Here is a 13,580-nt window from a genome sequence, read left to right as displayed (position 1 = left end):
ACATATGACATCAATTGGATTTTATTGGTATAACAGAGTACCCAAGATTAATCAAGTAGGTTTAATAAAGAGTGGGATAAAAAAGTTTCAATAAAAAAGTGGCGTGGATTGAATTACTGTAATAAATAAAGTCCAATTAATATTAAACACATAACAAAATGATTACATATTTAGTTAATTAAAAAAAACCAACCAAACGAAGATATTTATAAACCTTTTAATGAATTGAAGAGCTCCTCATTCCAGACATGAGCAAGGTTGCCCTCTAGTGGCTGAAAGTTCTACAGGTTCAGGATCACGAAAACAGAATAATATGAATAGATGTTGTCTCTTACATTGCACATCCTCAAGTATGAATTTATAGTTCAGTATCAATCTGGGGAGGTTCTTGAAAGACCACATCGTCATGTTTTAGCCAGAATTGCCCTGCCTGGTGGTAGCTACAAGGATGGTTTTCACACTCATGGTCACCCCATATGCTGTGCTATGAATCCCATTGTGATGAAATGTAAACTAATTATAATCCTTTGATCTTTCCACTCTCTTGGAATCAGTCCTCATTGGGCTGATTTGGATTTCCACTCATCATTTGTGTAGAATCTTTCATTTTGTTTTAACAACGGGGATGTGTGATTCAAATTCTCCCTTATTTTTTGAGTTTCACTAAATGTACAATAAATGTTTAAAATGTATGTGGATTGTGAATTTATTGCCTGAATATTCTCCAAATAGTTAGGAAGGAAAATTGATTTTTCGTAAATTTTGACACCTTTTTTGATTTGTTAAAATATGACGGCATATAAAACCGAACAATAATCAGTTTTGACACATTTACCCAATGTTGGTACCGGAACCGGAAACCATTTTGCGGAACAAGCCTATCGGAACAGGAGGACGGACTGTCGTTGCCATGGCATCACTTTTTACAGACGCTACCGAGTGAATCACAGTCGACATACAAAATCTTTGTTGAAGACGCTTCAGCCATAAATGACGACTTCATGATTGAAACATTACAAAATGAAGGTCGGGATAGACTTCTTAACTTTAACATACAACTCATACCTAGAGTTATTATTCTGACTTTTATCAGATGAATGTTTTCAAATCATGTAGCTAACTTAGCTAGCCATACAGTTCATTAGATAGCTCCTAGGTAGCTAATTTATCGTCTGCAGTAGGCGTTATTAGTTTTAGCATTTAGAATAACCCCCCCTACTGACAAGTTGCTTTGTAAGTTTATTGATAAACTAATTCAGGTGAGAGTTCATGACGAATAAAACCACGGCAGAACGTTTAATTTAGCAAACATTGCAAAAAATTACAGAATATCGTGTCTTTAGGCTATAATAGTAGTTCCAAAAAAACGTTTGACTGATTAAGTATATATTGGAACGGTTTTCAATGTAAATTTATTTTTTAGTATAAAATGGTGAACATGCCTTATAGTTTGGGTTTGTGTCTTAGAAACATAACACACTCACTAGTTGCATATCTTTTGGACACAGAGCATTTTCATCCTAAATGAGAAAATCTGGGCAGGTGCCAGTCTATTGTACAAATGGCAGAAAAGCCTTGGCAATTATATCGCTGTTGCAGGGTAAGTAAACTGTATGTAGAGTGAGACAACCTTAGGAATCTCTTCCCTTTCTGTGAGACGTCATCATATCACTGCTTAAAATGCTCCTTTTTCTATAGCCATGATAGCACAGTACAAATATTTGATCGACATGGGCACAAGTATGCTGAAATTAACCTTCCAGGGTGAGTTTGAGGTCATCTTTTTTGTTTTTTTGTGATATTTATGTGGTTTGTTCATAGTATGTTACCTTGTGCTTTCACCATCGATCTGTTGCTCCATCAAGACGGTGTGTAGGCTTGGACTGGGATAAAGATGGGGACATTTTGGCTATGATTGCTGCAAAATCAAGCTCTATCTGTCTCTGGGATGCTAGTGTAAATAAATCATCCCACATTGATAGTGGCATGAGGTACGACAGTTATCTAGCACATTTCTTAAAGATTTTTTTTTCTACTGATTGTTGGTGTAAAATATGTGAAAATCGCAATAATTAACCTGTGTTCTCTGTATTGTTGTTCACCAGAGATCAAATGTCCCTAATACTGTGGTCAAAGACAAGCCCACTCTTAGCTGTTGGAACCGTCAAAGGAAACCTGTTGATTTACAATCAGCAGACCTCACGCAAGATCCCTGTACTGGGTATGCATAAAGCATGAAAACTGGCCAGTACCTAGTTGTATATCTGAAATGAAGTTATAATGAATGATGTATTTTGATGCATTTTCCCTTTGTTACCAATAGGTAAACATACTAAAAAGATCACATGTGGGTGCTGGAGTGCTCAAAATCTACTTGCTCTGGGAAGTGATGACAACACTGTCAGTATCAGTAACCATGAGGGTGACACGGTCAGACAGGTCAGGACACAGAGCACAAAGAGAGCATGTATCTATTTATACATATAGGTCATTCAGAAGGCTAAAAGCTTAAAGGTGTTGGGCAATTATATACAAGCATTTTGTATAGAGACCTAAACAATGACCCTAATGATAGAATGGCCAACTGTTGTCATAGCAACACTAATACAAATATGTAAGTTAAACTTTCTTTTCTCAGACCAGCCTCCGTGGTCCCCCTGCTGACATTTATTTCTCTATAATGAAGACTGATGAAAGGTCTGCACAAGGAGAAAACACTGTAAGATTAGATCTTAGTTCTCATTTGGGCCTTAATTTTTATGTATCTGTTGCAAACATTGACCTCTTCAAATGCTTACGCTTCAGGTCAGCGTGTGTGTGGACAAGAAAATACTCATGCTGTTCAACATCAATGATCCAGACAACAGGGTAGAATTGTCCTTCCTTGGCCACTATGGGAACATTGTGTCCTACCGCTGGTAATGCTCTCAGCCTGATCACACGCTCTGAGTACAGTTGCAGCAGGATTTTATAAATTGGGTTTTTTCTTATCCTTTGTTTCTTTTCCAAGGTATGGTGATGGGTACATACTGATTGGCTTCTCCCATGGGTACCTTGTGGTGATTTCTACTCACATTAGGGAGATTGGGCAGGAATTGTATCAGGCTCGTAACCACAAAGATAGTCTCAACAGTGTGGCCATCTCATCTGTGTTAAACAGGGCTGCTTCCTGTGGGGACAACAGGTACACACCTGCTTTTGAATGTCCCTGGATCGCTATGGTTTAATTATGTTTGTTTTGAAATCTGTTTTTCTTTTCCAGTATAAAGATCCACGAACTGTCTGAGTTTAAAGACATCAGCAATGTAGTTGAGCTCGAAGATGAGACTAAAGGTGACATGGTCGTCTTCTCTCGAGTGGCTGTCAAAGGGCCATGTTGAACCATTTCTATGTAACACTCTTCATCCAGGTTTAGACCAGCTGAGCTGGACAGATGATGGGCAGCTGTTGGCGGTCTCCACACAAAAAGGAACACTTCATGTCTTCCTAACCAAGTTGCCCATCCTGGGTGACAGCTTTGGCACTCGGCTTGCCTACCTCACCTCACTGCTGGAGGTCACAGTTTTCAACCAGGTGGAAGAGGTGAAGAATCATTCCTTCCTAGACACTCTAATAGAACAGTAGCAGATTATAAGCCTTTCTTGTTTATGACACCAACCTTTATTTAACTTTACCACCTGCACATATGCAGTACAGCCCCCTCATTTATTTTTTACTTATAGCTTTACTTAGTTGAAGGAAAGCTAAAGTTTAGCTTTCCTTCAACTTTTACTGTTTACTGCAACTTACATCTTTACATTGCTTGTCTACTGACATTTGTCTTTTACTGGTATTACAGTTACCTTTCTGTAGGAATAATCAGGATAATCTGGTTTTTGTTTAGCTGAAAAGGACCCAAAAAAGTACATTTGGTCCTAATGAACCTTTCAAAGTGTAGAAAAGTGTTCAGTGTGTATTTTATTTTATTTTTTAAACTAAAATCAATATTATTGTGAACTGTGGGAGGTAAAAATGGTGAAAGATGTTACAAAGTAACAGTTATTTAAGTTGTAAGAGGAGTTGAGGTAGGATTGGAAGATCATGTCACAGCTCTAGCAGTTATTCCGTGATTCTCTATTTTCAGGAGAATCCAGTGGTCATAGAAGTGGAAGTGGAGCCCACTTTCATCGCGCTCGGTCCTTACCATGTGGCTGTGGGAATGAACAACAGGGCATGGTTTTATGCCTTGAATGAACAAGAACCTGGTGAGTTCTATTGTCATTATTATGTCATGTTATTACCATGTAAATATGTAAAATTGTTTTAATTGAAATATGGCTTAACTGCTGTGTTTAAAACTTAGGTTTTATTCAGCTGAAAAACATCGAGTATTTAGGGACAATTGCCAGCATGTGTCTCAATGTGGACTATGCAGCTGCACTGTTTGAAGGAAAAGTTCAGCTGCACATGGTGAGCCATTTATGGATTTTTTTAAATGATTTCATTGACTTATAAGCAACAAGTGTGCTCTTAGAGAGTGAGGCTTAGAAGAGAAGGGTGCTGGTTCCAATTTCTAAGAATCAGTGCAATTTTCTGGCAACTACAAAACAATAAGGTTGATGGAAGCCAGGACAGAAGGGAGCTTCTGTAAGCTGCAGTGTGGCTCCATAATGAAGTGGTTGACTGAGATCTTTGCAATGAAGGTTTTAGAGAAAGAATGTAACAAGATGCTGAGAGAGGAACTTGTGTATTGTCTGAGGACGTAGTGTGGATGTATGTGGAGTATTACAGGATGTGAGTAAGACAACTGTGAGGTGAGCTGTGGTGATCAATAGGTGGACCTTGACCAATAGTGAGAGCAGGGAGCAGGAGGAGGAAGGTCCAGAGATGTGGGAGCATGACATGGAAAGGAGGAAATAAAGTTTGGTTTGAAACAAGACAGAATATGAGTGTGAGTGAATGAGAGGGTTGATGGTAAAATGGTTTGGTCACTGGGAGTAGAGGTGAAGAAGGTCACTGAATTTAAGTACTCGGGGTAAGCGGAGGTTAGAGTGAAAGAAGAGAGATCAGCTCAGGCCTTTACCTTGGTTGTCTGCAATAAAACTGATTCTGACTCTATTCCATGTACAGATTGAAGGCAAAGACCAGGATGAGAAGAGGCAGATGAAGTTGTTTCCGGGTGACACCAGGAAAGGTCGGATTCTGTGCCACGCCCTGACTGCTGACTTCCTTTATTATGGCACAGATGTAAGATTTAAACTGCTTTATTCAGCCCAAAAACATTCCATAAGCTCAAGCATGTAAGTGAGTGTCTTAAACCTACTGTTACTCTGAAGTCTGGTGACGTCGAGTGTGTGCTGGTGGAGGACTGGGACACTGTGAGCAGCTACAGACACTCAGTCGGTGTGAGGAAAGTCTTCCCTGACCAGAATGGCACATGGCTGGTTTTTATTGACAACAAGAACAGTGGCTTCCTGCTCTGTCCTGCAAAAGTCAGATATTTGAAGTTTTCACATATTTATTTGTAATTCTGCTAATTTGACTGTAGCTTTACAAAATTAAATGTGTTTATTTGTCCTCATCAGGGAACAAAATTCTTCTTAGAGCTGCCTGATTTCTCTCCCACCATCACAGGAGTGTTGTGGGACACCTGGCGTGATGACAAAGGAGTGTTTGTAGCTTATGATGATGACAAGGTTTATACCTACGCTGTGCATAAAACCACTATATATGGTAGGATGATGACCACAGCATCACAGATAAACGCCTATTTATAACATGTTCAAGTTTCTGCTAACCCATCTCTGTCACCCAGGCCCACAGGTGGTGTTGGTTGGAAGCTCCCCGCTGCTCTTTTCCCAGAAGCCATTGCTGCTGTATAATGGGGAGCTCACATGTCAGACAGCAAGTGGTAAAACCAATGACATCCCTCTGAGCACTCACTCCTTCCTCAAACACTCTCCTGACACGTTGTCAGCAGCTGACCTCAGCAGGCAGCTCAGCCAGGCCATCATGCTCAAGAGGTAAGACAAGTTGTTGCTGTTATAACTTACCACAACTCTTGTTACACTCTTATTGATATGTTTAATATAAATATGAATATCACTCAGACAGATTTTAATCAACCAAACAGGTCATCCATTAGAACAGGGTGATTGATGTCTGCTACTTGGTGGCCATTTTAATTGAGTAAACCCAGACAGGACATTAATAAGTACAGGTTGTTGTTTCTGGCTTTTGCCATTTCTGAATCAATTCTGTTGATCTTTAAACATATAGTGGATCCAGTAGCTGCAAAAACGTCATGTAAATGTTGTGCGTCTGTGTGTTTTTGTCCAGGTTTCATGAAGCCTGGGATCTGTGTAAATCTGGAGGTGGTCCTGCAGATTGGGCAGAACTGGGGAAAGCCTGTTTGGTTCACATGGAGGTGGATTTGGCCATCCAGATATACCGCATGTGTGGAAACGTCGGCATGGTTCTGTCGTTACAGAGCATTAAGGTACCGGCAACATGATACTCTGATATACAAAACGTTCTGCTTGTTTTTGGAAACCCATTTGGTTGTTCTGCACATCTAATCTAAGACAGATATTTACTGACAACATATTTACAGAAAATATAATAGTCTTTAAAATTCCCTTATTTGACACTGATTCGGCTGCATTAATCACGCAAAGAGTCTTAAACATAGTAAGCCATAAAATCAGCGTCACTGTGACAGTTAAAAATTAAATTAATATGATCGTTTTGAGATTCAGCACTAAAAGACAGTTTCAAACAGGTGGGATCAAACTAGACTCACTCTCTCTGTCTGTCTCACCTCCAGGATATAGAAGAAATGAATTTACGGTCGGGACACTTGGCTATGTTTCTAGAAGACTACAACAGAGCCCAGGACCTGTACATGTCCTCAAGCTGTCCAGTTGCTGCACTGGAGGTGAATGATTTGGTGTGTGTGTGTGATTGTGTGTGTCTGCGTGCATGCATAGTACCTTTAAAAAAATAAAAATAAAAATTGACCCCAATTGTACAGATAATTTGAGCCCGTGTGTATTTGCAGATGAGGAGAAACCTGTTGGATTGGGACAGTGCACTAAAATTAGCCAAGGCTTAGCAGAAGAAGAGATTCCCTTTATATCCAAGGAATATGCTGTGCAACTGGAGTTTAAGTAGGTAACACCACACACACACACACCACACACACACACACACACACACACACACACACACACACACTCTCTCACTCATGGTGTGTTGGTTGATTGGATAATAGCCACCCTGTAATGCAACAGTTCACATCTTTTTTGGTTGCATCACCATATATGTGTCACTTGAATATAGAAACAGTTTTACATAAACACAACTTGATCCTATTTGTAGTAAAAAACAACAAAACCAACACTTTTAAATTTGCTCCGGAGTTCATTGGATTTAATTCTCATCTATGCTGTATTTCAACCTGTTTTTGTAGTGGAGAATATGTGAACGCCCTGGCACATTATGAGAATGGCCTCATACATGATAAAAAAGTAAGTTTAATCTATTTGTATTTTAGGGTGCTCAGCTCAGCATAAGACTCCATCACTGATGGCTCTGATACTCACTTCCCACATCTCTCTCATCACCTTTAGTTCCAGGAGCATGATGAATCCTGTCAAGCAGGCATCGCTAGGATGTCAATTAGGATGGGAGACATCAGGAGAGGAACCACTTTAGCAGTTCAACACCCAAGCAGAGTCCTGAAGAAGGAGTGTGGAGCTATTCTGGAGAACATGAAGGTCACTGATCTGCCTGGTTGGCTATAAGACCATAATAAATATTATCACCTGATTAGTTAGGATTAGGATATTTTAGAATTTAACATTTTACAATAAAATAATGAAAGTGGATGTTTTTGTTCATTGCTTTCTTAAAGCAATTCTCTGAAGCTGCTCAGCTCTATGAGAGAGGCCAGTATTATGAGAAGGCTGCATCGGTCTACATCCGGTCCAAGAACTGGTGAGAGATGCACAGCGTTCTCTGGATTCTCTCCTTTACACAATTACATTTTATTTTTCTTTTGAAATCAGGGTGAAGGTAGGAGAATTGCTTCCAAATATCTCCTCTCCCAAGATGCACCTCCAGTATGCCAAAGCCATGCAGGCCGACAACAAGTAGGTTCTTACTCTGAGCCTCAATGGAGGCCTCCAAATAACCTTTCAGACTTTTTAAACACCAAAATGTAATTTATTCATTGGAAGAATTGAAAACACTTGATTCAATAATTGTTGCTTGATCAGTAGCATTGGATGTGACCCAGGTATGTGGAGGCCCTACAAGCCTATCGCAGTGCCAGAGACTGGGACAATGCCATTCGTGTGCTGCTGGACCACCTGAACAATCCTGAGGAAGCTGTTCGCATCGTCAGGGAGACGCAGAGTGTCGAAGGAGCAAAGATGGTGGCCAGGTAGGATGATGGAATACAAGTGGGTCACGTCAACCTCATCTAAATACTTTAACAGAGGCCTGTCAGGTGATCATGTTTCTGGACCCCGGCAGCCTTGGCCTATAACAGCATAGCTAAGATGTGACCTAAGGATTAGACGACCCCCTAAGTATGATAGTTTGTCTATCTATGATAGTAACTGGAACTACAGAGTTAGTAACAATAAGCTTTTTCAAAGAGGTAGGTTCTGAGTCTGATCTTAAAAGTAGAGATGGAGTCAGCCTCCCGTACCTGGACAGGGAGCTGGTTCCATAGCGGGGGGGCTGGTAGCTAAATGCTCGGCCCCCCATTCTACTCCTAGAAACTCTGGGGACCACAAGTAGACCAGCATTCTGAGAGCGGAGCGGTCTATTGGGCTGGTGAGGTGTCACTAGCTCCTCCAGGTAGGATGGAGCTAGGCCTCTGAGGACCTTGTAGGTCAAAAGAAGGGTTTTAAAAATTATTCTAAATTTAAAGGGCAGCCAATGAAGAGATGCCAGTACAGGAGTAATGTGATCTCTTTTGTCAATACCTGTCAGAACTCTGGCTGCAGCATTTTGGATCAACTGGAGGCTTCTTAAAGAGTTGTTTGGACACCCTGATAATAAAAATTGGGATTGATTCAATTTAATTTAATTTAAACAATGAATGAATGATAGGAAATCTCACAGTTATTTTAGCCAACAGTCTGTCCAAAAGAGTGATGTTAAACTTTGCCTTTTGAATTATTTATTGAGATAAAAACCATCACAATATTTCAGGGGTGGCCGACCAGTCAGAGCCTAAGAGCCACATTTTTTACTGTGTTACCGCAAAGAGCCACATCATACACGTGGGCTCACATGAACATCACCTCATCCCTTCCTCACACACAGACCTCTGCTTAGCCAGATTTATTGTAAATGTCACACACCAACATGATAATGACAGAATTTGACTTCTACAGACCACGGGCCAGTCATTTTCAACAATGAACATTGTGTGCACTGTCTCACACACACAAACTCTCAATTCAACTAAGTCCACAAACAAAAATATAATAATTTAAAAAAAATTCTCTTACTATGTATGTTGCTTAGTGGGACTTCTGGCATTCCTTGCTTTGAACAATCCTCTTCAAATCTGGCTTGTATTCAGTTTTTGCCAGGCAGTCAGAACAGATCGATGCTTTGGTTTCACGTGTTTCAGGACAGAAAACACAGACTCGCAGACGTATGTTGACCCAAATATTGACAGTATCTTAAGCGCAGCCCGTTTGACATTGGGCTATTTTTCCATTGGCACACTTTTCCACAACTCAATGGCCCCTTCCCTTAAAGCAGGTTTCAGTTGGTGCTCCTCACAAAGATCGATCATCTCCAACTCAGCTGCAGCCTCATCTGTGACCAGCGGGGCTTTCCAACAGTGCATCTCCACATTAAACGGGGCAACGAGGAATACGATTTGTGGCCTTTTCAGTTGTAGATCACGGAACCGGGTCACAAAGCTTTCGTGCATTTTTTCCCTGCCATTTTGAAGGCGAACTTGACACTGATGGTTTACTCAAAAGATCTTGTCCCTACTGAGAAACTTTGCGTATTTTCATCTAACGCGCATGTGCTTTTGGCGAAAGTACCGTATCGAACTCAAGCGAAGTAAACACGCACATTAAAAAAACACAAACCCAAACTTCGATATGAACGTTAGAGCCGCATGAAACCAGGCAAAGAGCCGCATGCGGCTCGGGAGCCGCGGGTTGGCCAGGCCTGCCATATTTCTTTTTTACAGTTGTCTCCTCACTGCCAAGGCTTTTAAATTGAAACTGTGTTTCTGCTGCAGGTTTTTCCTGTCATTGAAGGACTACGGATCAGCCATTCACTTCCTGGTTCTGTCTCACTGCAACGATGAAGCTTTCCAACTGGCGCAGCAGCACGGACAGATGGAGGTCTATGCCGACATCATTGGTGAGCTATTTTGGAAACACACCTTGAAATGGGACTGTTTGTCTGTGGATGCTCACGGTCGATAATGAATCTTGAGCAGGTCCTGAGGCGAGCCAGGAGGACTACCAAAGCATCGCTCTTTACTTTGCTGGAGAGCGGAAATACTTGCAAGCTGGAAAGTTCTTTCAGAAATGTGGCCAGTACAGCAGAGTATGAACCCACTGGTTTGATTTACACTCATCATTAATGGATCACATTTTTACTTCATTTTCCTTCTCGCCACATTTTCAGGCTCTGAATCATTTTCTCAAGTGTTCCAGCACTGAAGACAACAGGGCTCTGGACTTGGCTATAGAGACAGTGAGTCTCTCAAAATAAAGATCTCCTTCATTTAATCTATGTGTGGAATAATTCTGATCCTTTTTACAGGTGGGTCAGGCCAAGGATCATTCTCTGACCAATCAGCTGATAGATTACCTGATGGGGGAAAACGACGGCATACCAAAGGTAAACACTGTCAGGAATGTATCTGCATTCTCTTTCATGTGTTTTAGGGTTAGGGCTTTCGACTCTGGGTTTGGCTCTGTTGTGGAACAGGGACAGTTTCTCTTCAGCCTGGGATTATTGGTGTTGGAGGCAGTTTGCTAAGGAAATGTTTGAAACTACTTGAGCCTGATTATACGTGCTTATAGAGACAAAGTTAGAAATTCTGCTGTCAGTATTATACCTTTAATGAAACAAACAATGATTAGTTACTGTGTTTTGTGAATGTTACTGAGTCAGTGAGCTTCATGTTCTGATGCTAGTTTGTTTCTCAGTCTGTCTTTTACATTCATATTTTAGGCAAATAAAAAAGGAAATCAGGATGTTTTCTCCACCATAATATACAGTTGGAACGATGTTTTCACGGTGATCTCACACAAAACGTTCTGCCGATACAGGGGATATATAGACACTCTGCTTGTTTAGTCTTAAATGTACTTTAGAATCATGAAGGCAAATGTTGGCCACTTCCAATGATGCCTTCAAATCTTTCTTTGGTTGGTCTCATTGTTTGCTGTGTCAAAGTGATGCTGTGGATAAGTGTTCACGAGTTAACCTTTCTTGATTGTTCTCAGGACGCCAAGTACCTGTTCCGTCTGTACATGGCCCTGCAGCAATACAGCGATGCTGCTCGTACCGCCATCATCATTGCTAGAGAGGATCAGAATGCAGGTGTAAACACACACTGGCACACACAGAATACTCCGTAGGGTAAAATGACCCAGAAATCCAAGGAAGAAGTCAAATTAACTTGCATGTTTCTCCTTCAGGGAACTACCGTAATGCCCACGATGTACTTTTCAGCATGTACACAGAGCTGCAGTCGCAGAGGATCAAAATTCCTGCTCAGATGGCAACTAATCTAATGATGCTGCACTCGTACCTGCTGGTTAAGGTCCGTGCACCGGCAAAGTGGTGACTCGTTCTTCACATTAAAAACCACACAGGAAGGATCACCAACAACCACTTACTTTGATTTTACTGCTTTTGCCTCCAAACTTACAAAGTAAAACTTCACGGTTTTGATTAAAAAAAACTGTTGTTTTACAGATTCACGTGAAGAGAGGGGACCACCTAAAGGCTGCCCGCATGCTTATTCGTGTCAGCAACAATATCAGCAAGTTTCCCACACGTGAGTCCCATCTGAAGAACAATGAGCTGAGACTTACAACACCTAATCATGGCTCTGTTGGTCTGTAGATGTGGTTCCCATCCTCACCTCAGCAGTTATTGAATGTCAGCGCGCCGGCCTGAAAAAGTCCGCCTTTGGTTTCGCTGCCATGCTAATGAGACCAGAGTACCGCAATGACATAATGCCGTCTTACAGGAAGAAGATTGAAAATATAGTTCGGTGAGTCTTCCGTTCTCTTCCTGTCCCTTCTGTTACCGTGTCCTTAACTCTTTCTCTATTCCACCTTCTGTTCTCGTTCAGACATCCTGATCTGGCAGAGGTGGAGGAGGAGACGACCCCGTGTCCCTTCTGTGGATATCAGCTCCCACAGAATGAGCTTCTGTGCGTCTCCTGCAAAAACAACCTGCCCTATTGTATCGCCACGGTACAGACTGAACACTTTCACCAAAACGATCATTTTCTTCACGTTTTTACTCACTTGCTACCTCATTGGGTCGTCTAGGGTCGTCACATGCTGAAGGAGGACTGGTGCGTATGTCCTCACTGTGAATTTCCTGCTCTGCACTCACAGTTCAGTCTGTAAGTTAAGACCAATAACAGTTTAGACAACCTATTTGAAACTGAAAAGAAAATTCAAGCTTTTTGTCTGGTTTGTGTGTGCAGGCTGCTGGAAACAGAGAAGGTGTGTCCCATGTGTTCTGAGACTCTGAGTGTTAAACAGGTGAAGAAGATCTCCAACTGCTCTAGTTACCTGCAGGCCAGTGAAGCAGATCAATGAAGACTGGATCAATCCCCTGTTACAGTGCTTCAATGACAATCTGGATGTTTGTAGAATTACGTTTATCTTAATGTGATGTTTTGCAAAAAAGTCCTATGGTGCTTATTTTACCTTCCACAAACCATCAGAGTTTATATTGAGTGAATGGAATTGCTCTGTTTGAGTAAAGCTAAAAGCTCCACAGATTATGAAGTAAAGTCACTACTGTTAAGCCTATTGCAAAGCTTCATTGGTTTTGTTTTCTTGGCTACTTTGTCCTGGTTGGGGTTGGGGGGGGGGTGCTGGAGCCTAGCCCAGCTGCATATGGAGTGTCTCATGTCCACTCCTGGGTGTTGAGCCAGTTCATTGCTGGGCCCTGTGTGTAATGGTGGATTTTGGTACCTTGCTCAAGGGCACCATGACATTGCTCTGAGAGTGTTCACACCTCCACCTTCTGCCCCCCTGCCCACTATCAGGACATCTTGGGCTGGGAGCCAGGGGTTCTCTTGTGTTCTGGTGCCAGGGCACCGTGCATGGTGCTTCCCCCACCACCAGAGCACATTCTTGGTTCAGAACAATGCATAGGGAGGTGGTTGTGGAACCTCTACCCACTACCTGCACTGGCTCTTGAACCAGGAACCCTCAACACTGAGCTACTGCCACCCCACAGCTTTGGGGTTTCGGGTTTAAAATATGTTGTTTTGGAGCTCACTGGGGTTACAAGAGCGTCTCATGAACATACCTGAGCCCACCAGCTCGTCCTGAGCTTATTAACAGCTAAAC

General features: G+C 41.7%; 1 protein-coding gene across 1 annotated transcript; it reads left to right on the top strand.

Annotated features, from left to right (window-relative positions):
- Nucleotides 1-890: 890 nt before the first annotated feature.
- Nucleotides 891-13,034, top strand: wdr19 (WD repeat domain 19). Its single transcript, XM_057034970.1, is given in 37 exon segments — nt 891-1,026; nt 1,509-1,600; nt 1,699-1,764; nt 1,866-1,991; nt 2,106-2,221; nt 2,324-2,439; nt 2,639-2,719; nt 2,806-2,918; nt 3,011-3,184; nt 3,263-3,333; nt 3,410-3,582; nt 4,124-4,244; nt 4,343-4,449; nt 5,110-5,226; nt 5,316-5,471; nt 5,565-5,712; nt 5,795-6,002; nt 6,319-6,478; nt 6,806-6,916; nt 7,040-7,085; nt 7,088-7,148; nt 7,451-7,508; nt 7,611-7,757; nt 7,895-7,977; nt 8,049-8,132; nt 8,279-8,425; nt 10,262-10,386; nt 10,466-10,575; nt 10,657-10,725; nt 10,795-10,872; nt 11,484-11,580; nt 11,679-11,803; nt 11,959-12,040; nt 12,109-12,259; nt 12,341-12,464; nt 12,543-12,619; nt 12,704-13,034. Coding segments are annotated over 37 exon segments (4,041 nt in total). The 5' UTR covers nt 891-1,020; the 3' UTR covers nt 12,819-13,034.
- Nucleotides 13,035-13,580: the final 546 nt, after the last annotated feature.

This window comes from Takifugu flavidus, chromosome 6, assembly GCF_003711565.1.
Source record: "Takifugu flavidus isolate HTHZ2018 chromosome 6, ASM371156v2, whole genome shotgun sequence".
NCBI lineage: Eukaryota > Metazoa > Chordata > Actinopteri > Tetraodontiformes > Tetraodontidae > Takifugu > Takifugu flavidus.
Note: the sequence above shows the minus strand (reverse complement) of the source record. Positions and strands in the feature narration are given on the sequence as shown.